This window comes from Colossoma macropomum, unplaced genomic scaffold (assembly GCF_904425465.1).
Source record: "Colossoma macropomum unplaced genomic scaffold, Colossoma_macropomum, whole genome shotgun sequence".
NCBI lineage: Eukaryota > Metazoa > Chordata > Actinopteri > Characiformes > Serrasalmidae > Colossoma > Colossoma macropomum.
This window is the reverse complement of record NW_023494803.1, coordinates 33620359-33642649: the sequence shown is the minus strand read 5'-3', so window position 1 is coordinate 33642649 and position 22291 is coordinate 33620359. Positions and strand designations below refer to the sequence as shown.

Sequence of the window (22291 nt, the reverse complement as noted above, 5' to 3'; positions counted from 1 at the left end):
AATCATTCAGCAGTTTATATGTGTGCTCTCGAAGACATTCTCCATCAACATTGAGAACCAAGAACAATATTGTATTTCACAACTTTAGTTAAAACTACGCTCTAAATCCTGTAACTAAGATCTTTCATTCCAGTAAGTTCATTAAATCCAGCTATTATTTCAAATGATGGACACCTGTCACAAAAAAACAGAGAAATGAATCATAACAAAAGTGAAACATCTCACACACGTTTACAGGAAACTTCCGTGAATTTATGGGAACTCATGCTGGGACAAATGGATTGACAGGTAGTAAATTTCATTCCAGATCGCCTTTCATTCAAATTCCTCTCTCCTTCGCATTCTAATTGGTGTAACTGTCTAATTTGGTGTATTCATGCATGCCAACTTGAATGCTTGCACGTACCTGGATCCCTGTCCACTGACTGCTGACCTTGAACATAGTAACTGTAAATATTATAACTGTCTGTGCTCAGTATGTTTTCCTCAGTGTTGTATTTTGTCTCAGATTATGTATCATGAATAAAATAAGTATTATTACTAGAATAAGTGACAGGTGTCCAGCATCTTGATGACAAAATGTATTATTGCTCCTTTTCATTTCTCCCCTTTGATAAATAACCAGATGATATTGCATATTTTAGAGAACTCTGGTGGAATTGGCAGAATCATAACAGTCTGTTATATATAAAGAACTGTATTGTTCTATCAGTTTCTTTTAAGCCTGCTCGTGTCTTGTCTGTGTCAAGTTCCAGATGATATTGCAGATATTACAAACATTGTTTTTCTTGACTATAGTAGAATGTATGCATGCTTCTTCATAATGTGAATTTGTACAAATGTGGGACTTTTCTAATCAATGTTTCTGTTTCCAAAATGTATAATCCATGTAAATCCTGCATTTTAAGGGCTTTATAAAACTTGTGCTCTCTTTTTAAAGGTTCAGTAACTGATAAACCTCCAGGACCCCCTAGCTCTGGCAGAAAAGGTGAGTTGAGATCCTCAGAGCCTGTGCTGTGTATTCCTGTGAGTGTGTGTATGTGTGATGTATGCGATCATGTTTATGTGCATGCCACTAGATGTGTTTGTGTGTGTTGTGTGAGTGTGTATGCATGTGTGTGTCTGTGTGCATTAGGGCCTGACTGATGTGTTCATTTTGTGACTAATACCGATTGTAAGAGGCTAAAGATAATCAGTAAACATTTTATATATATATATATATATATATATATATATATATATATGTGTGTGTGTGTGTGTGTGTATAAAACCAAAAAAATATATATAATATATATTGTACATTTTAGATTTCAGACCACAGTGTCAGGTTTCAGTTGTCAAACAAAGCTTCTGGTTTCAGAAAAAAACACGCGTATGAATATACTCGTATTAATAAGCATCAGCTAAGCAGCCTCAGAAGTGGTTTTATTGGTAGGAATTTTACCAAGCCAATACCAAGTCAATGGGACTTTAGTATCAGCCAATGTGATCGTCTAACCGATATATCAGCCAGGGCCTAGTGTGTTCTCATGTGAATTCGCATGCCTTTATGTGTGTGTGTGTGTGTGTGTGTGTAAGTTTGAGTGTTTGCGCATGTCTGTGTGTGTGCGTCTATAAATGTATTTGGTCTGATTTATTTGTTACAGTAACACTGGGAAGTTAAAGTGGAGAGTCATTGACCAAGAACTTTAATGGACCCCCTTTTTTTTTTCAGTGTACCAATTTCCCTGTGTTTACTGTAGGCTGTGATCTAGCAGGAAAAGAGGCCTTTTTTCTTTTATCCTGTCACATTAATTTATCCAACTTGCTATGCTGTTCCTATTTGACAAGAGCAGCTTATTTGTGTCAAAGCTTGACTCCAGGCTTGAGTTTCTGTAAGTAGGTGCTTGGCTTCTTGGGGCCATAAACAATGAAAACATATTCCAGTTGTTAGGTTTTACAGCCAGTGTGAAGACTTAGCTCTGATCAAAGGCTGGGATCTGCAGGCCTTCCCCTTTCTCTGCCACAACTGCCAGTGCCTCCCCAGTCCCCACCACAGCAGTGAAATCTCAAACCACTAATACAGACGTTAACAGCAACGGCAGCGGGATGCAGCCTTTCAGCTCTTAACTCTGGAAAGCCAGGTTGTCGTTTACAGGCCCCAGGGGCAGTGTAGCGGGGTGCGAGTGTGGCCAGAGGTTTACTCCACGGGGGCAGAAGGGGGTGCATCTATGTGTTTGAGGGGGGTTTCGACTGTGAAGTGCACTCAGGGTTTGGCTCTGGCTCTCATTTTTCAGATCGTGTTACACTTTGCCTACATAATGCTGTTCTCTCAGAGCAAGGCTGTGGCTGAGCGCTCGTTAAACAGATGACACTACCAGCCAGGCACACAGTGATGATGCAGCACTTTCTGTTCTCAGCCTAGTCTCACTGAGCTCCCCCTTAAACAGTAAGGAATCATCAGCAGGTCCAGACTTGCTTGTTACTGAATAATAAGCCTTGCTTGCTCTAATTTACAGTATTTCCCTTTATCCCAAACATAGTCAAATGGCTAAAAGTCATGTTTGTTGTTTAATGTTTGCTTATTTAGCTTTGCACTGGATCCACAAGGCTATTGTAAGTAACAAGTAATGGTAGCTTATGAAAAGCTTATGCCAAACAGCATCATGTGTAAATTACCACATACTTGCCTCAAACCACACAGGGGTCAGATAGACTTGCTTATGTGGTTTCTGACACTGCATGACACACTTTACAGACTTAAAAAATGGACACAATAATAGTATGTCATACAGTGTCAGAAATGACATAGGAAGCCCTATTTGAAGTTGCTTAATAACTCTGGAACAGAATGGTCTGAAGTGTGGATGCACCGATATGGGCATTGCCAGTATCCTACATTTTCATGTACATATCTACCAATGCTGATTCATAAACTTTTGAAATGCTTAATTCCAAAATGCTGTGTATCTATTTGTAAGAATTTTAAGAATTTTATTTGTAAGAAGTTTTTGGAAAGAATAACAGCTGATGTAAAATGGAGAACATTTTTATTTCTCCAAAAATGCTGGTATTAATCGTTATATACCATTGCTATTTCTTGTAAATGTAAAGCTCACTCCCAACAACAAACAGAGAATTCTGAAAGTGGTCTATAATGCATCTTGGAACAAAACTGTATTCATAAAATTGATCTGGATCTGGAATTTATCTGCATTAGCATTAAAGATAAATATAACTTTTATTTCTGCAGTGAAACAAACAAATTATATTGACAGTTTAGCACAGCAGCTCAGCATCACTGAAACATTTTGCTCTTTTGGAGTACATCAAAGACATCAGTTAAAATATCAGACAAATTTTAAACATCTCTGTTTTTAAGTAAATATCTGCTGATACCAACAAGATTCTAATATTATCATGCATCTATAGTTTGAGACAAGCATGCAATGATTCACGCATGCAGTTTGCAAAGTGCTAGTTGGTGGTAAAACATTTCTCTTCCTTGTTGGCTTCACTTCCTGTTTAGCTGTGGTGTAGAATTAAAGAAGCAGACTTTCAACATGAAACATGTCTTGGCTGATGATAAGCATCTGTGTTAAAAGGAAAACTGTATGAATACTTTATTGCTTTATGATAACTGAATAATGATCCTAGATGGGGTTATGGGGTTACCAAAATAGTAAAAATACAGTATGTTTTGTCATTTTGAGTGGGAATGTGTGGAATCATATCAATACCAATAGATATTTGGTTAAAAAATAGTGGCATTGAACAGATATTTCAAACCAATATTTTATAATGTATATTGCATCTCAGAAGAGGAGAATGTTTAAGCAATGTGGGGCTACTGTGCTAAAATAATTCATTTTACTTCATTTTTAACTCTACAGAAACAAATTGTTATATTTTTCCATTAATCTAGTTTGGGGGATATATTCTCATTTTCTACATTTTTATGTATCAGTATGGACAGATATGAACATTAAAAATATTGGATATCAGCATCGGCCCACAGTCCCGCTATCAGTGCATATTTAGAGCTGCACTATGAAATATTTTTTTGTTACAATTAGATGAAGTAACATTACTGAGTCAGGAAAGAAAGTGCTAAAATATGGCATGTGTGCGCTGCTGCAAGTCGGCCTGTAAAGCCTAAAATAATGGTTTAAAAGTCAGAGGCGTTGGGTTAGGTTTCGTGTGAGTTTCTTGGGCCACGTTATACATCTTTATACATAAACATCACATGAACAGTCACAAGAAGAAGGTCTGGTTCAATGTTTAGATCTCAAAAATCAACGGCATACTAATGAAGATATGATGATAATAGTAGATGATTCATTCACATCCTCAGAAGACACGTCTTTCACATGAGTTCTCTTTGATTCCATGCTCACAATCATCAGATTCATCTCCTTGGGGAAGGGCTCAAAGCACAACCGACAATGTTCTTCCCCATGTTGCATGCAATTCTACATTTCCACTTGAGACATCTCTAAATCCACAAGGCTTACATAGTGTAGCTTATTTAGAGTCTGTCTGTTCAATTCATTTTGATGGTCTAATTATATATTAAATATGAGTGCTGTTGATTAAATCTGACTACTGCTACTGCCTTTGGTGATAGACTAGTAAAAAAAAGTGTTTTTCACTGTGAGGTCCTCCAGTGGAGTGGCATGTTTAAGATTTAAATGATGATATTCTGTGACCCAACCTCCTATACCACCTGATCTTAGCATTAGCATGGCCGCTCCCTTGCCAGGGCTTGCATGTGCTTGATGGGGCCCAAAAGGAGAGAGGGCCGAATGCAATGCCACATGTCTGGGTAAGTACTGTAGGACACTACAGCCATGATACAGCACATTTGCTATAGGTTTTAATGAATTGCTAAATTGAATCTGCATATAAAAGACAGAAAACTCCACCATAAGAGACTTATTGGCTTACAGGTCTTACAAATGGTTTATTTGTGTGCTCTGTTGTGTGTCTGTGTGAGTGTTTGAGTGAGTAAGTGAGGTATATAGAGTGTGTGAGAAAGGTGTAGACTTGTATTGAACCATCTCTGTATCTTCTATCTATATATTCTCTCTTTCTGTACCTCCTACCCTTTATCTCTCTCTGTTTTCTGTGCTCTTGGCCGGGCCATGTGCAAATCCCAACCATTCAACAGTTCTGGAGAGTAGATTGTATTAACCTCAATAATGGTAGTCTCTTTCCATTTCTTTCTGACTCTCAATCCAGATGATGGCTCCAAACCCACACCCACCATGGAGACCCATGTTCTCTCAGAGGGGGATGGTAAGTACAACTCCCAAATAAGAATTAAAATACTATTGTTGTGGTCTTGAATTATTTGTGCATTTGCCATGTGCCATGCCTTTTGTTTCTTGGTGGTTACAGAAATCACTGCCCCTACGCTTTGGATCAAGCAGCTGATTTACAAAGACAAGCAGAACAGCTCCAGCAGCAGAAGGCCAGGTACAAGTCAGCACTTTGTTTCATTGTTGTAGTCACTGTAATCGTCGCTATAGTCATGTTTAAACATTATTCTTCATTCTTTCTTGCGTATGTGTATCTTGCACATCGTCACTGTCAGACCAAAACATATCTCCAAAAAAAGTAACTTTACAGAAGGAAAGTTGGTCTGTTCATCATGAAAATTGTGCAAAAAAATGTTTTATTTATTTTAAAGGGCTCATATCATGGAAAACTGAACTTTCTTCCTCCTTTTGAAATAGGTTTTTTATGTAATATGTAAACACTATTAAAGTTTCAAAATGAACAGTGTTGAAGTCTTATAGGCACATCCTGTTAAATTCTGTGGAATAAAGCTAGGTAAAATTGTCATATTAAAAGATACAACTATTTTTTAGAATAGAAAAACCATCATACACTGCAAAAAATGGTATCTTGTCAAGTGAAATAATCTTAAATCTAGTCGATATATCGAACATTTCCCATTTTGAGATGGTTGTGCATTTATTATAAGATTATCTAGTTTATTTACAGATTTTTTTTTACTTGTTTTAGGTCATGTTATTAAGTAAAATGATTTCACTGTACTGGCAGATAATTTTGCTGGTTTCAAGCACATTTCTTAAAACAAGCAAACTTATCTGCTAATACAGTGAGATCATTTTACCTGATAAAATTACTTAAAACAAGTAAAGAATGTCTAGGAATAAGTTAAATAATCTTAAATTAAGTTTACAATATACCATTTTTTTGCAGTGTGCTTCTTAGGTGAAACAAAAGACAAAAAAACTGAAAAAAAGAAGCAAAAATGTTCCAAATGGAGCACTTTTTCATGGTTGTTTTACTACAGATATGGATGGAGTACAAGCTTTTGTTTACTATCCGTATTGTATGACAAGCTCCTGCATGGGCACAGCTATTTTAACAGCCAGAAGCAAATGTGCCCACAAAAATGTTGTAAAAACTTAATATACCTGTAAACAAGACTACTCGCCATGAATGCACTACCTGACGCCACAGTAAACACTGTAGTCTGATATTGCTGGTTTATTTTGTGCTGATTTGAGTTAGTGAGAATAAGCTGTAGTGTACTGCTACACAGTGCCAGTAGCAGTAACAGTAACGCATGTGTCTGCGGATCAAACTTTGTGCTGACACATTCGCAGCCATGCAGCTCTGCTCCTATAGACATATTTCAAAGCATCTACATAATGGCATCCATGCCAAGACATTCAAGTGATGCTGATTGCGCAATGTTTTTGATTCAATATAGAACAAGTCCAGGAGTGTGAAACCTAACTCCACTCGGATTATGGCGCCTGTCTTTCGTGCAGCTTTCTTCGGTGTAATTTGTTTAGCCCTCTGTGTCTCCCCGGCAATTTCCTTCAGATGAACATGGCACCCTCTGGGCATGCCTAGTCAGCTCCGCAGAGCTGGGGGAGTTTCATGCATGAGCGGGGAAAGTGTAGGAGAGGGGATTGAATTATGGAAGTGCAGGAGATGTGTGGGTTTCATGATTGAGAGCAGAGGTGCATGTGTGTGATTGTACTGCATTTGCGTGTCTATAGCGTGTGTCCGTGTGTGTGCGATTCCAGTAGCACATGAACAGACCGCTTGTTCTTAGACATGACGGTGGTATTGCCGCATGTGTTTATGGCTCAGTAGGTGGAGAGAAAGCCGAGATGTTTATTCCTCGCTCTGCCACAGAAAAAAAAAACATGAGTGAAAACAATGATTTGACAGTGGGCATTTTGTTCTGCAGGAAACAGTCAGAGACTGATTTGTACTGACAGCTGTTTGGGATCCTGTTGAGCCTCCTCCTGCTTCTAATTAGCATCCAGTGTCCTGGGAGGACAAAGACAGTAAACCATCAGCCCTCAGTTTGGGAATGTGCTGGTAGTTTTTGGGTCAGGTTTATGCTCCAAAGCCCAGGGCGAAGAGGTGGTTCACACTTTGCCATCGTTTGGGTGATTTTTACCACTTACTTTGCAGACTTATTATTCAGCAACTGTTCTAAATTATTCAGTAACTATTTTGGAACTTTTGTAAGTTAAGTAGTTATAGTAGTGGAAAACTTTCTCCTCACATTCATTTAGATTTTGAGCTGAAGATTATGTGTGGTAGTTTTATTTATTCCCATTCAACTGGGGTCATGTTAAATAAGTTACCTTCATTCCCTCACATTTCCTTGTTGTAAAACTCTGCAGGAATACTCTTATTTCATTGTTAAAGTTAGGTTTAAAACAAACATGTAAGACCTTGAGGAACCTGTGGAATTAAGCCAAATGATCTTTTTCATTGGTTAGGACGTCAAGTGTGGGACTTGGACAAAAGGCCTTATGTGTTTGACTGACTATCAATATAATTAGAAAGTGACAGTGCAATCAGCCAATCATGTTTGGACATCCAATAGGAGGGACCCATTTTTGTGAGAAGAAAACATCACTCTAGGCTATCTGGAAGTCCTAGAGATGTCACTAACTGCAAATACAAGCTGTAGTCCAACCAGGTTTCAGTCAGTTTAAAACAGCAGCAGATCTATTGAGGGCTCTTTGCTGAAAGTGTCAGTGTTAAACCAGTACATACAAGGTAATATATATTTTAGTGTCTGTTACAAGCTTCAAATAAAATGTTTTTCTTCTTGAGTGGGCAAAAAATGTTATTGGGCACCAGCATTAGCTTAGAGCTAACATACTATTGAAAAACCTATAAGGTGTTCCCATGGCAGAACTTAGCCTTTTGCTCACTTTGAAGGCCTAGCTCTAATAGTCATGATTCACTACTGGATCAAATTGAGTTCATTACAACACACAAGGCAGAGCACTTTAATATGCAATATATGAATGGAAGTGGGCCAAACTGCTGGCAGTCTTTTCAATGATTTGATGATTTGGCTATGGCTTTATGATGGTTGACTTTCTTGTTCTTAGTCTAATGTTATGTTTTATTCATCTATGTTGTGAACAATTTGTTATATGTGCTGCTGCCAATATTGTCCAGGAGGCTCCTGCAGCAGCAAGGTTTTCCTGACAAACGAAAGGTAATTAAAAGGTTAACAGTGGAGAACATTGCAAAAGATGAAAAAAAAAAAGTTATATCGTCCACACATCTGTGAGCACCTCATGAGCCTAATCCCTCTTTCTCTACCATCCCACGCCTGCTTCCACAAAGCACTGGGACAAGAGCAGAGTGACAATAGCTGAAAATGATTCGACAGACAGTACAGGAATGAGAGGCCTGGAGCGTGCAAGGATGTGTCTGAGTGTGACAGACAGAGAAAGAGATAGAAAGAGGAAAGGAAAGGAGAGAGAACACTATGTTTACAGGAGACTGATAAGTCTGAGCACTTCAGACTTCAGAGCTGTTTTATTTGGCACAGATTTTCTACAGCGATTCTGAGGGAATCAGAAGGGTTTACAGACAGTTTGCTTCGTATCAACTAATCAGTTCAAGCCTGTAAACAGCAGAGACAAAGCATGAAGCAATGAGTTCTCACCTCAGCCGTCCTCTCCCTCATTATTTATTTGTACACTATTGCACAGAAATCCTTTCAAAATCTCTTGTTCTGGCACCAAAATGGCAGAAAGTGAAGAAATAAATGAAGGACAGAAGGAGAAGAGTCACAGATGAGGTTTCACATGCACACTGTGGAAAAAAAAGAAGAGAAGATTGAATTGTAACTGTCCAGCAATTTTTTTTTCATTTCTGTGTATAAGAAAAACTATTTTCTTTTGGGAATCGCAGCTGCCTGGCGCCAGTATACCCCCACTATAATAAACACTGCTAAATAATTTGGATGTGAAGAGCCTTGGCCAGAAGTGAGAGCAGCTCAGCACACTTGAGCGCAGAGCACAAGCTTTGACTCACGCTGGCGTTCCGATGGCAAACGCTTGCTGGAAACAGGTCCCCCCACACGCACACACACACGCCCCCACCTTCTTTTAGCCAGGTCCCACTTAAAACGCCCCAGGCCTGTTCCAGAGCATGCCAACACTGTCAGTCCCTGTACCAGAACTGTTTGCAAAGGACACAAAAGCAAAAACAACAGTATTTGGTTACAGCCAGTGAGGTTGTATATCATGCTTTTCATTTGGAGGCTCAGACAACCCTTGGCTTCTGCAGCCTTTGGCTGGACCGTGGCATGCTTTACCATTTAAATCTCCCACAGTCCAGAGTCAGCCCCTTATCCCCCCTCTTTATCCGAGAAATTCTCCTAGCCACAACACAAACTCCAGGGAGTAATGTGAGCTAGTATGACATGATTGGGGTCATTAGATTAGAATTGTTTTAGGGATTTGGGAATTGGTGAGTTAGTGTGTTTGTCAATGGATGTGGGGGATGATCTTGGATGTGCATGCTGTCTGTACACACTTCAGAAGCTCAAATTTGTCTTATTGGTCCACCTGTTTAACAGCTCGAACCATGTGTTCTGTCACAAAGCCTCTGCAGAGGGGGAGAGCATTGCAGGAGAAAGTGGTTCAGAGGGCTGTTGTTATAGCTTAATTCTCCATAAACATACTTGATTAAAAAGGACATGAATTAGGGGTGGTAAAAAGCCCTCTTCAGCACAGCGCTAGCTGGATTAGCTGCAACGTGCTTGGCCCTACTATGATAAGTGAGTGATGCGCTAAATGGATTTCAACATAAATAGAGATTTATGAGACAAGGCGTTAAAGCATTTAAATGTACGTTTCTCAAGTGTCCGTTCCGTTAATAAATAACGGAGAGCCGAAATCTTGTGTGAAGTGTCAGGGCTCGGAGAAAGGTCAAAGACGCCTCTCAAGAGCGTTTCCATCACTGAGCTTCTGCCTGTCCTAATTTAAACAAGCACCTCCACTTTCCATCAAACGCTTTGTGTCAACAGTGGATTTCATCTGGCAGCTGTAATTTAGTCAATATGGGCTAGGCAACAGCTTTGTAGACTGTAAGGAATGTATAGTTACGTGTTGCGTAATCATGACTTGGATGTAGGCCCTGTAGTAAATTTGCATGTATTTGTATCAGTTTGATCTGCAGTGTTCAGCGCCCTGCTTTAACATTCTACCCCTGTGTCCTGCATAGTTATATTGTAGAGATGGCCTTTTTGTCCTTTTTAACTGCAGTTTCTCAAGTTCCAGTAATTTCTTTTTATTAGGACCATTCTGTTTCTGCAAGATCTGCCTCTGTCAGCACACTTTGGTTTGACTGTGTTTCTTGTGGTTCTAGAGAAAGTTCCCTCTTGTGACCAGGAGAGACAGAGTGCACTAGACGAGGCTCGACAGAACCCACGAGAGGACATTTTCATCCCGGACTGTGGGCCTCTGGGCCTGTACAAGCCTGTCCAGTGCCACCAGTCCACTGGTTACTGCTGGTGCGTGTTGGTGGACACAGGACGGCCCATACCTGGAACCTCAGCCAGGTAAGCATAGGGTTTAAACAACATTTGCAGAGCGGTAAATTATTATTCACTCCTTTGGCTTATTACTCTTATTATTTTTGAGATTTCTGTAGTTTCAATTAGATATTCACTAACTACTATGAAACTAATATACAATGAGGAGTAACATTTTACTGAATGTAAGTCATAAGGCTACAAAAGCCTATGACAACCAATAAAAACCTATGTTAACATTTATAAAGACTTATTTAAGGAAGCATCAGTTGTTTTAAACAACTGTTGTTAAAGTGCAATACAGTCCATAAATTGGAACTAAGATGCAAATTAGTCTGTTTCAAATTCATTCAACGAATCTACATATATACACCTATTCATCTTAAGAAGATGAGCCACGCCCCTTCATGTTGAAGTTATAAGGAGTGTTTCAGCCTGTAGGGCTTTATCATAGAGGCGTAATACAGGGCAGCCAATCAGAACAGAACTTAATTTTAAAGGCACAACAACAAAAACAGCCTTCTAAGAGATAGAGAAGTTGAAAAAAATGATCAAAAATGAATTATGACTTTTTGATATATAAATCCATGCAAAACTCCTAAGCAGACCTCAAGGGTAAAGAAATTAAAATAAAATATTAGAAAATATGTAGGATATGGGCTCTTTTAGAGGTTTTACATGTGTCCATTACTTTTTTTTTAAATTTGTTTGTAGATTTTTATGTTTTCTACTATTTGTTTCTACTATTTTTCTTTATTTTTCAAGTCTTGCAAACTTGCAAAATATGCAACCTAATTTTATACAGAATTAATTAAAACAGGTTTTTATCACTTAGAGTTTCCTGAAGAGAAATGCACAGTACATGCCTTTTCCCACGAGACTGATTGGAACAAACAGTCCCTGAAGTGTGTTTTAAAAGGTTGCATTTTAAATGTAGGCAAAGGCAGTTTGCAGTTTGAATTCAGGCACTGAGCCGACCCCGCCGCTTGTGCTGAGAGTTTGAAGTGATGGACAGATCTTTTAAAGGTTATAGCTTAGCTCTCTCATTACCCCAGATGTGAGACAAACTGCATTCTCATGCTTCAAACACTCGTTTTTGGAACACAGTGAAGGTTTAGAAGGAAAAAAAAAACCAAAGCAATCCCACTGATCGAATTGTGAGATGAAATACACATGCCCCGGCAAAGCTTCAACGCAAGTGATTACCGGCCGTGTTCACAAGGAACGCGCTCATTCACACTTCCCCCTTTTCAGAGAGGTGTTTGGGAATGATTTGTTTCTCTCTCCCCCTCTGTTAGTATTAATGATAGTGTAAAACTAAGGCAAACCAGGTTTTGCAAACCAAACTGAAGCTGTTCTTTTTTGCAGCTTCTCCTAAAAAGCCTGAACAGTCTCAGTTTGCTTTCTCAGAATCGGTATAACAAGATTTAAAGGTTTGTGTTCTTATGATTTTGGCTCCTCTTTCCCCTCCCCTGATTTCTTGGATTCCAGGATTTTACACTTGACACTGAGTCTCTGTGGGTTCAAAACTGCTCCAGGAGTGCTGAATTAATCTCTCTCTCTCTCTCTCTCTCTCTCTCTCTCTCTCTCTCTCTCTCTCTCTCTCTCTCTCTCTCTCTCTCTCAGATATAAGAAGCCAGAATGTGACAGTGCAGCCCGTTCCCGGGTGTCCGAGATGGAGGATCCCTTCAGAGACAGAGACCTGACAGGTGAGCAGAGAAGCCTCAAAATCCCTCACTGTAAACCTAGTTTATATCCTCTTCATGCAGACCCTCTTTTGGAGTAGATGCCGGTTCTATTTTATTCAACACGGCTGGCAGTAATCAAGGTTACTTGGTTGATTGAGTAATTAAGGGGGCAGTTATTTTTTCCACACATGGCCAACACACATGGACAACTTTTTTTTTCTATCAGTAATGAATTGATCAATTAAAAAACTGTATTTTAGATTTACCCAGGTTGTCTTTGTCTTATATTACATTTTGTTTGAAGATCTGAAACAAGTGTGACAAAACACAAAAAAATCAGGAGGGCAACAAGTACATTTTTCATGGCACTGAAACTTATTAATTCACATGATCTAATTCATAATGCTGCCTCAGCCTTTGCTGTGCCTTTGGTTTTAGATGTAGTGTAACTGTTTCTGAATCAGCATAAGACTGGGGTTCAGGTTATGAACAGATCACCTTAGATTTAGGAAACATACTCAGAGAAAGAATAGGAAATGACTAAATAAATTGCTATGCATTCATTTGTTTGCTCAGAAAGGTCACAGAAATCTAGGATTTCTAGGCTTTGTTAGACCATTTTCTTGCCTTTGAAGAACTGGCACACGACAGCATTTAGAGATCATGTTGCTTAAGAAGAACAGAGAAAAAGTCCAAACTGACGATTATCTTTTGTATAAGGGGTTAAGAAAGTTCATCTGGCCTGAAGAATATTACTGGTGCTGGTCTTAATTGTGAACATCTGAATTCAGTAAGAATTTTCAGTATTTGTTTGTGCTCGGGAACATTGTTTGACAAAGAGTTATGAGATTATACATCCCATGTGTTGCCACCTCAAGGTGGTCTTCTTTTCAAGAGAGAGGCTTTCACAAGGTTCCCAACCCTTTTCACTGCTTTCTGTTGCTTTACTTTAGTTGATCTACTCTCTCCCCTTCATTTAAAGTTTCATTGTAACCCCTCTTTAATTCCCCATCTGGTACATTTACAGAGTAAAACATGGCTCCTGACTGCGCAGCAGATGTGTGCCATGGTTTATGGCTCATTGGACCGGTGGAGAGGGGCTGCAGCAGGGGGGATCGAGTGGGGTGTCGCTGCCTGTGGGGGGCTGAGGGGAATTATTTTTACGTACTCTTGCTGATGCTCCGCCACTTCACAACAGAGCTCCACAGCTTCCGTGGTGTCATTCTTATGGCATTAGGACTAAGAGCTGGGTAATCTGACTGTTGTAGAAAGTAAAATTATAAATGTAGCTTGAGTTCATGTTCTGCACATCCGCTATTCCACTATACTGTAAAAGTGTCAGGGGTTTAAAATGGATAGGTTCAGTTCCACGCGCTCTGATTTAACACCCAGGTTGAGAGGCAGTGAGGCGGCGCGTCACAGCGCTTGTCTTTGCCCCACTGATGCTAACTGAATTCACCTGGCATGCCACGAGACCCCACCGCCCACACAGTGTCCTGGGCCTGCCGGAGGACAAAAGAAAAAAAAAAGAATGGAGAATGAGGAGGCAACAGTGAAGTGGAGAGCATGTCAGATTAAGCAAAAGAGACTGAGAGAGAGGTGAAAATGTAAAACTAAATAACAAGCTTATTACATTCTCCTGTTTGAAGTTATGTTTTAATAGACACAGTTAAGACGGGAACATTTGGACTGGTGGACTGCTGTTATGGCCCTGCATCTGGGGCAATTAAAAGCTGCTACCCAAGGTGTTTGGCAATGCATTGTAAAAGTTAACTGGGTGCTCGACGACCACTTATGTCACCTTGCACGTCTAGCTCTTTTATACTTTATTCATACATGTGTATAGCTGCACTTTCCAAACATATTTCTAAGGCAACAAGAAGGCCCCCTGACCACATATATAGATCAGCACATAGAGGGAAAGAAACAAATCATGCTCAGTGTTAAGCTGCTCTAGCTCAAGGCCATCATTTCTTACTGTAGCAAAGACAGCGTGTTCAGAGCAAAGACATTTAGACATTTAGAGCCCTCAGTGTAAGCTTGTGGTCATTTATATCCTTTGTTTAAATGTGACAGGCTGTCCAGAGGGAAAGAAGCTAGAATTCATAACCAGCTTGTTGGATGCCCTCACAACAGACATGGTACAGGCCATTAACTCGCCAACTCCCTCTGGTGGTGGGAGGTAAGAAGAGCCATCAAAGCTTTGAAATCTTGTTAAAAACATGTGAGGTTATAGTCAGTCTAATATGAGTCATTTGTTAACTTTATATGTGTACGGTACAGTATTATGTAGTCTAAAACAACTATGAAATATGAATTTGCACACACTCTACTCACTGATGTCAAATATGTTAACAAATAATGTTTAGATAGTATTTTCTGTGTAGTCTGAGTAAATGGTTTATGTAGCACAACTCAGTGACCCAGCAGTTCATGTGTAATGTGTATATATTGCACGACTCGCCCTTACTCAGCACCTCTCACCTGCAGATTTGTGGAGCCTGACCCCAGCCACACGCTGGAGGAGCGGGTAGTGCACTGGTACTTCGCTCAGCTGGACAACAACGGCAGCCATGACATCAACAAAAAGGAGATGAAGCCCTTCAAGCGTTACGTGAAAAAGAAAGCCAAGCCCAAGCGATGTGCTCGCAAGTTCACAGATTACTGCGACCTCAATAAGGACAAGACCATCTCTCTGCAAGAGCTGAAAGGATGCCTTGGGGTCAATAAAGAAGGTGATGACTGTTGATGAAAGTATTTATTGGATAAATGGACATAACCTGTTAAATGAAGGAGATCTGTGCAAATGATTTTTGAAATTCCTGTAAGCGCATTTAAATAAGAACATGGTGTCAGAAATATTGGACAATGCGTAGGTATTGTATGGAAACGGAAATGAAAAGACATTCCACCATAAAACTAGCATTTAATAAGTTTTTTATTATGTTATATAATACTTTGTGGCACAGCATCACAGCAATCCCCAGTATGAATTATATTATAACCAATGGGAAACCCTCCGCTGCAATAAAGAATGAATGCTACTGATGTAACAGCTAATAAACACTGATGTGGCATTAGGCTTCCCAGCTGTAGCATCTGGTTTCCTTCTGCATTAGCCAGCTAGTGGGAAAAAATAAATTCTTTTAAAAATGAAAATTTGATGCCCACCTCCTAAAAATACACTTTGACATGCTTGTAGTTTTTCAAAAATTCTCTGACCTTCAATATACATCATCAGAGGAGGCGAGCAGCTATATTTACAACAGATGAAGCAATGATCAGATTTTTTTTTTTTGGCCACGAGTGCCTCTCCAAGTAAACATGTGAATTGATTAATCAGCTAGTGCGGTTTTCTAGGAATTAGGATGGTTCTACCACTTACAGAACCTTCATTTCAGCATCACTAGAAAATAAAAGTAGTCGCATAAGCCGCCAATTAATGCTTCATAATGTAGGGTAAGGAAAGAAAACTGGAAAAGAAGGCCTCTGGAGGTTTCCTGGGCCCTTAACAGTGACTAGAGCCCAGGAGTGAAATCCTTGCACACTGGCATCTTTGTATGAACATTTTCATCTCACTAGTGGAAAACAGCACTCATGGAAAAGGTCTTGATAGTAAGAGGACCTGCCTGGGAAAAAAAAATGCTCCATAATACTTCTTCCAGGCAGAGTGTATGTGTGTATGTGCATCTGTTTTCTGTGTGTTGCATGGGCTAATTCACATGTCTATCTTCTTCTGCAGGTACTACAACAAGCAGCAACACCAGCAGCACCAGCAGTCAGGGGACAAGGCAAGGGACAAATTTGTTCAGTAAGGCCCCACTAATCGCTTTCACTAACATTTGCTTCAGCTGCTGCAGATGGCTCCATATATAATCCATTAACATTCTCAATCACTTGTAAGTAATGCTAATCAACACTGAGGTAAAGTGTGTAATATTGCCAATATATATTCCAACGGAGGGCCTGCCCAGTATATCAGCTGATGACAGTCACCCACTGTATTATCAGTATCGGCCAATAATATTGCAGATAATTAGCACCTCTTTTCTGGTTAGAGCAACACCAAGACTGCAACTCTCACTCTCCTGATAGGGCAAAATCTTAGACAGTATGAGGCACACTCTGTTTAAGGAAATGATAACATTACAGGCTGAACTGGTAAATCTGAACACATATTACAAAAAAATCCTCAGGCCAAAGTATCGGCCCCTGAGCTATAACTGGCTACCTTTTTTGGTGGTCAAGGAATGTTTATGATATCACAGCAGGTCACATGAGGGCTGTGCAGCACCATGACGGCCACATACTAACCACGGTGCTGAGCACGTCACCACTATAAACTGATATTTTTTTCCAATCCAGACATAACAATAGCGAGATTACAGACACGTTTAACTGGTAGATTCGCAGTTCGCAGATCACTGCCAACAACACCACATTTTGCATCTGATTTTGAAAATGATCGTCCTCTACTCTGTTGGGGTATCAGGTCTCGCATTTACAGGACTCCCAGGCACATCTTTTGAACATCTAGAGCTTCAAATTCAAAGTACATTCACAGAGATGCTAAATCGCTGCTACAAATTAGTCAAGACAGATTAGATTTTGTCATAGTTGGTCCTGGAGGTCCCTAGTAGCCAGGGCCCCTGGGCACACGGATTGATCTGGGCCTTCCTTACCTTTAGACTGAAAATAACATAACACAAAAAGCACTTATTTTTATTTGAAGAAAACCGATGAAACATAAAATATATGACAAAATAAGAGTCTCCCCCCCCCAGAGCTATAATTTATTACTAAAGACTGTGTGTTTCTGCTACTTATTTGAGTTGAAGAAGAGTGACCATTGAGCACTGATAATCATATCTATCAGTAAAGTACTGCTTAACCAGAACTATTGATGTATAAAATATATACAATTTATATAGCTCCCTAAAATCGGTATTGGCATCGGCTATTAAGTTTTCATATTGGTCAAGCCCTCATTCCAATGCTTAACTGAGCTGACGAGTGTGTGTGCATATGTGAATGTTGTGAACAATTATTTACATATTTTGATGTGTCATAGTAAAGATGTTGCTTAGATTACGTTGTGACTGTTTGTGCAACCAAAAGAGTGATTAATAATTGACCCTTTGCGATACATAGAATCAAATGAGAAAAATGCAGGTAAACACAAAGTGACGTGAGGGTGAGTAGTGCAGAAGGCCCAGAGTTTGTTGAGCAGTGAGGTAGTGGAACTGTGTGAGACAGGATTATCATGTGTTCTGCTGCTGGAGAATGAATAGATCATGCCCTCAGTTGACCTGACCAGGTTGGCAGGCCTGACGTGGATGCACCTGCTCCTCCACTAAAGGGTGAAATCAGGTTTAATCATATTTTTGACTGGTAACATGCCTTAAATGCTCTACGACAGAAAAAATACATTTCTGGCTGTGGTATAAGAAAAAAAGTTCCATAGTTTGTATTGGATTAAAACCTGCTCGTGTTCATAGCGGAGCACTCTTCTCGGCACAGTTCATTTGTCCTGCCTCATAGATAAGAAATGACAGACCATTAGAGTGTCAGTAAAATGTTTCCACTATCATAAATCCAAAATCATGAGGATGTAATTTCCAAAAAAACGACTCGCAGTTGTGATTTGATATGTTTTTCTTTCTGTCTTTTCTGTCTTCTGTCTTCTCTCTCTCTCAATCCTGAAATTACTCTTGGGCCGGTATTCAGAGGGCTTCTCTGAGTAACAGTGCTGATCTAGGAACTGATTTTCTCTCTTCCCTGATGTCTCCAAGACGTCATCATCAATACAGTGCTGAGAGCTCACACTGAGTCCTGTTAAAAACAGAGGTGCTAAGAAATGTTCTTTGGAGCGATGTCAAAGAAGAAGGACTTTTGGTTCACCAAAGGGCCTCGTTGTTTAATTTGAGGGGGTTCTTTATTTATTTATTTATTTATTGTAAACAAAGCATCTAACATTTTAGAATAACAGGCCATAATATACAGCAACTTAATCATTATCTAATAGCTTGTTAATGACTGTTAATAATTATACAGAAGTTACATGTCGTTGCTGTCATGTAATAATCTCATCATTTTTCATTTCATTTCATTTAACATATCTTTTTTTTACTTTTTTGCATAGTTTGAACATTTTTGGAAAGCATTTTCAGTCCTTTAGTTATTTGAATGAAAGTGAATGGTTAATAATTCTAATGGTAATTGTTGCATTTTATCATTAATAATCATTAACAATTAGATAATGATCAATTTGCTATTTTTAGGGGCTTTTTTGTAAAGCATTACCAAAAGGTTCTTTAATGCTCGTTCCTGGCATCACTCCGAAGAACCACCTTAGTTTTAAGACAGAGGAGTGAATGTTTACAGTTTGGATTTGTCTTTTTTCTTTTCTGATGATCTGAAGATAAACATTTCGTACGTCTAACTGTCCAGAATAATAATGTAAGTAAGAAGCCACTATATGTTCTTTTCTTTTCATATCATATGAGAGTCTAGTTTTCTCAAGCTGACTATCTTGTTCATACTTAGGTGGTTACTGTGTGATGACAGGCAATCAGCCCACAACACGCCCCTCTCCTTCTCTCTCTGGTGGGATTCCCTTGTTATTAGTCGCGTCGCGGCTGTTTACCCTGGCCTGTGGGCCGTGTTGGGCCAGCGGAGGCCCAGCAGAGGCCCGCCGAGGGCTGAGATCATGTGTTTACCCTGGCGCTGCCCACTTCAAGCTGAAAAACAGTGGCTGGGAGTGGGCATAACGTCAGGCCCGGCGCACCATGGGTAGCACTGCCAGAATAAACATCAGGCTTGTTCGGAGAGCTGAGGGGGCTTCTTCTGCCCCCCAGCTAAAGGGTTTGCTTTAGACCCCCCTGGACAGACAACCCCCCCCCCCTAAATTGAGCCAGGCTTCTTCTAAAAGACAGTTTTATGTCATGTCGCTGAGGCACGCTGAATTTAAAATTGATGAGCGTAGACGGGGTTTGGGTAATAACCCCTGCCAAAACATCTAAAACAATGATGGAAGCCAATAGACATTTCCTGAACTTATCTGGCAGCAGCCGAATTTGACAAAGAATATATCACAAGACATTACTCATCCAAAGCATTCACTTTTGTTGTGTTTCTGAGCACAGCAAGGAAGTCGGTTTAAATCATTACTGTGGACAGAAAATAGCACCAAACTCCACAGTGCAGATAAATTTTTACAGCTTCATGTCTCACACCCAAGATATCCAATCAGTATATGATTTCTTAGCTCAGAAGGGTCAAGGATGCACATTTCGTACATGTAAAAGCAACAGACACCTTTTTCCTTGGGTGAGCTTTTTACACAGTCATGTCAAGCTGATCTGAAGTGCTTTCAATTTACATTTAAGTTGATAAGAAACGTCTATTTATTTTAGGACTTATCTCCATTTTTGTCATTTTTCAAGTTTTGACATATTTTGAAAAATACCTGTGGCTCTTTACATTATGAGTAAGTTTCATGATGAATGGACTAAAAGAAATGGCCCACAATTACTTGGAAAAAAGTCTGGTTCCATTGACTTACATTAAAAGTCAAGTAGGTTTTTTCCTTCTCCTGTAAAGTTACCATTTTCGAGATATGAGGTTTTGTCCGACAACAGCGACATATGTATAGATGGGAGTTTATCTATCAAAGGTTAAAGATTACTATACAGAAAAGCTTATAAAACTGCTCAATTTAGAGGCCATGCTTCATTTATTTACTTTCTAGTCAAAACAGTCATTAAGTATTCAACAGAAAATGACAAAATTAGGGTGTGTCCACCCTTTATTACATCTTCCATTCTTTTCAGTAGACCTGCTTTCAGTTTTGCACAGAAATCTGCAGTTATATTTTCAATATTGCCAAAGTTCAGTCTTCAAAGTTGGTTGCATTTTCTACTTCTCACGATACAAATAGTCCCGATTGCAAATTTTGACTCATCAGTCCACAAAACCTTAATCCACTCAGATGTCCAGTTTTGATGTGACACATCCTTTCAGACTCAAAGTGTTGAGTTGTCTTCTCACAGTGGAAGGATGGACAGAAACACCTGTGGATTTTTTTTTAGATCTGAAGCAAGAGTGGAGCTTGAGTTTTTCCTCTCCCTCAAAGATGAAAGGTCTAAGTACTGTTTATCTGATGGTGACTGTTTTGGTGGTCTGCCAGATCTTGCACATTGTTAAGAGTCCAATTTTTTCAATATCTTCTAATAATGTTTTGTAACCTCCTGTTTTTCCGTTGATTTTTCTTTGATTTTCCTTTTCCTTGTGCAAGTTTATAGGCTTATATCTAATCTGCACAGAAATATTTCCTGAAAAAATGAATAACATAATGGCTGTTTTGACTGGAAGTTAAATAAATGAAGGGTGGTCTCTGACTTTTACACAGTACTGTATGTATTTGTATATGCAATTTTGTCATAATGCGTCATGGTAACAAACTTATGGGACGATTTGGACAAAATGTCACCTCATCATCTCTGTAAGACTGTGCATTCGTCTTACTGTGCAGAAACCCAGACCACTAAATGCATTAATTATTATCCTCCAGTGGGACAGCTTAACTTTTATGTCTTAGTGGAAATTAGGAGGGCTGTTAAACAAGGGTGGCCAATCCTTCCAGACCATTTGTTTTGGGAGTTATTCCTCTCTCCCTCTCCCCCTCTCTCTGTCTCTGTCTCTCTCTCTCTCTCTGTGTGTGACTCATCTGCACATTTCACTACACATTGCATAGTTTCTGCAGGTGCATTCTTACTACTGTTTGGTACTTTAACAAAGTTAACAAAAAAACTTCTGGAAATGCTTTGTAGACTGTGCTCTTACGCAAAGCTCTTATATTACTTTATACTTTATACATCATCAAAAAGAGTACCACCAAAATCAGAGGGCCAATGCCAACCTTATTACTTTGATTTATTGAGCTAGAGACATTAGGCGTTTAGGGAGCATGTGTGTGAAAGAAGAAAGAGGGCGAGTGGCAGAGCGAGTGAGTGTATGTACCTGTAAGAGACAGACAGAGTCTGGCTTCTGGTCATTAGCCCCATGAAAGAGAAGCTTTATGCATCAGGCAGCCCAAAAGCTTCAGAGACACTGACGCACTTGCATGGTAGCAATTGCCTCACAGACTTTTTTCTGTTAATTACGAGTGACATCATGGTGATGTATGCTGCAGAGTTATGAAAATGGAAGCGGCCTGCTTGCTGAAATGTCTTACCTGAAATATTCAGCAATTTGTGAGAGTAAATCTCACTTAATATCTACAGTTCTTTGTAAGCCTGATCAGAAGGTATTTAAGCTATTTTGAATTGAGTCTCTTCTGTTGATTATGTGGACTCCTCTAAGCATTACTGCACTGTACATTTGTATGGAAAAATTGCAACACTCCTAGCCAAAATATATGTTTTGCTGATTTTCTATGTAAAAAAATGTTAACACATCCTCTCCAAGGAACAGTCCTAAATATGGCGCCACCATTCACCATTTCTTAGTTTAACTTACTGTCAAGGCTGTTCTCATTGCAGGTTTATTCTTTGAACTTCTGCCAGAATTTTCCCTTTGCTTGTTGGGGGAAGTAGTGTTTAGAGACACTTGTAATTGGCTAAGACGTGTCAATCACAATTTAGCAAACAGTCAATTGTTTCTTAAAAAATAATCATCTAATCAAATCATTCTGAGGCCAAAGATTAACATCTCTACTATAAACCATCAAGATCACATGAGTATTTTTTATTCTCTAATTAAACTCTACTAAAAATAC

At 39.3% G+C, this 22291-nt stretch overlaps 1 protein-coding gene across 7 annotated transcripts in view; it reads left to right on the top strand.

The window, feature by feature from the left end:
- smoc1 (SPARC related modular calcium binding 1) overlaps positions 1 to 22291 on the top strand; it is a 56976-nt gene that overhangs the window by 27507 nt on the left and 7178 nt on the right. For 2 of the 7 annotated variants that reach the window (XM_036593520.1, XM_036593516.1), the window contains exons 6-14: positions 238 to 288; positions 941 to 988; positions 5188 to 5277; positions 5380 to 5457; positions 10660 to 10852; positions 12452 to 12534; positions 14590 to 14695; positions 15004 to 15248; positions 16256 to 16304. In XM_036593520.1, coding sequence (XP_036449413.1) covers positions 238 to 288; positions 941 to 988; positions 5188 to 5277; positions 5380 to 5457; positions 10660 to 10852; positions 12452 to 12534; positions 14590 to 14695; positions 15004 to 15248; positions 16256 to 16304 — 943 coding nt within the window. Of the gene's footprint in view, positions 1 to 237; positions 289 to 940; positions 989 to 5187; positions 5278 to 5379; positions 5458 to 10659; positions 10853 to 12451; positions 12535 to 14589; positions 14696 to 15003; positions 15249 to 16255; positions 16325 to 22291 lie in introns of all 7 variants that reach the window. The other 5 variants (XM_036593521.1, XM_036593519.1, XM_036593522.1 and 2 more) reach the window with 4 other exon arrangements.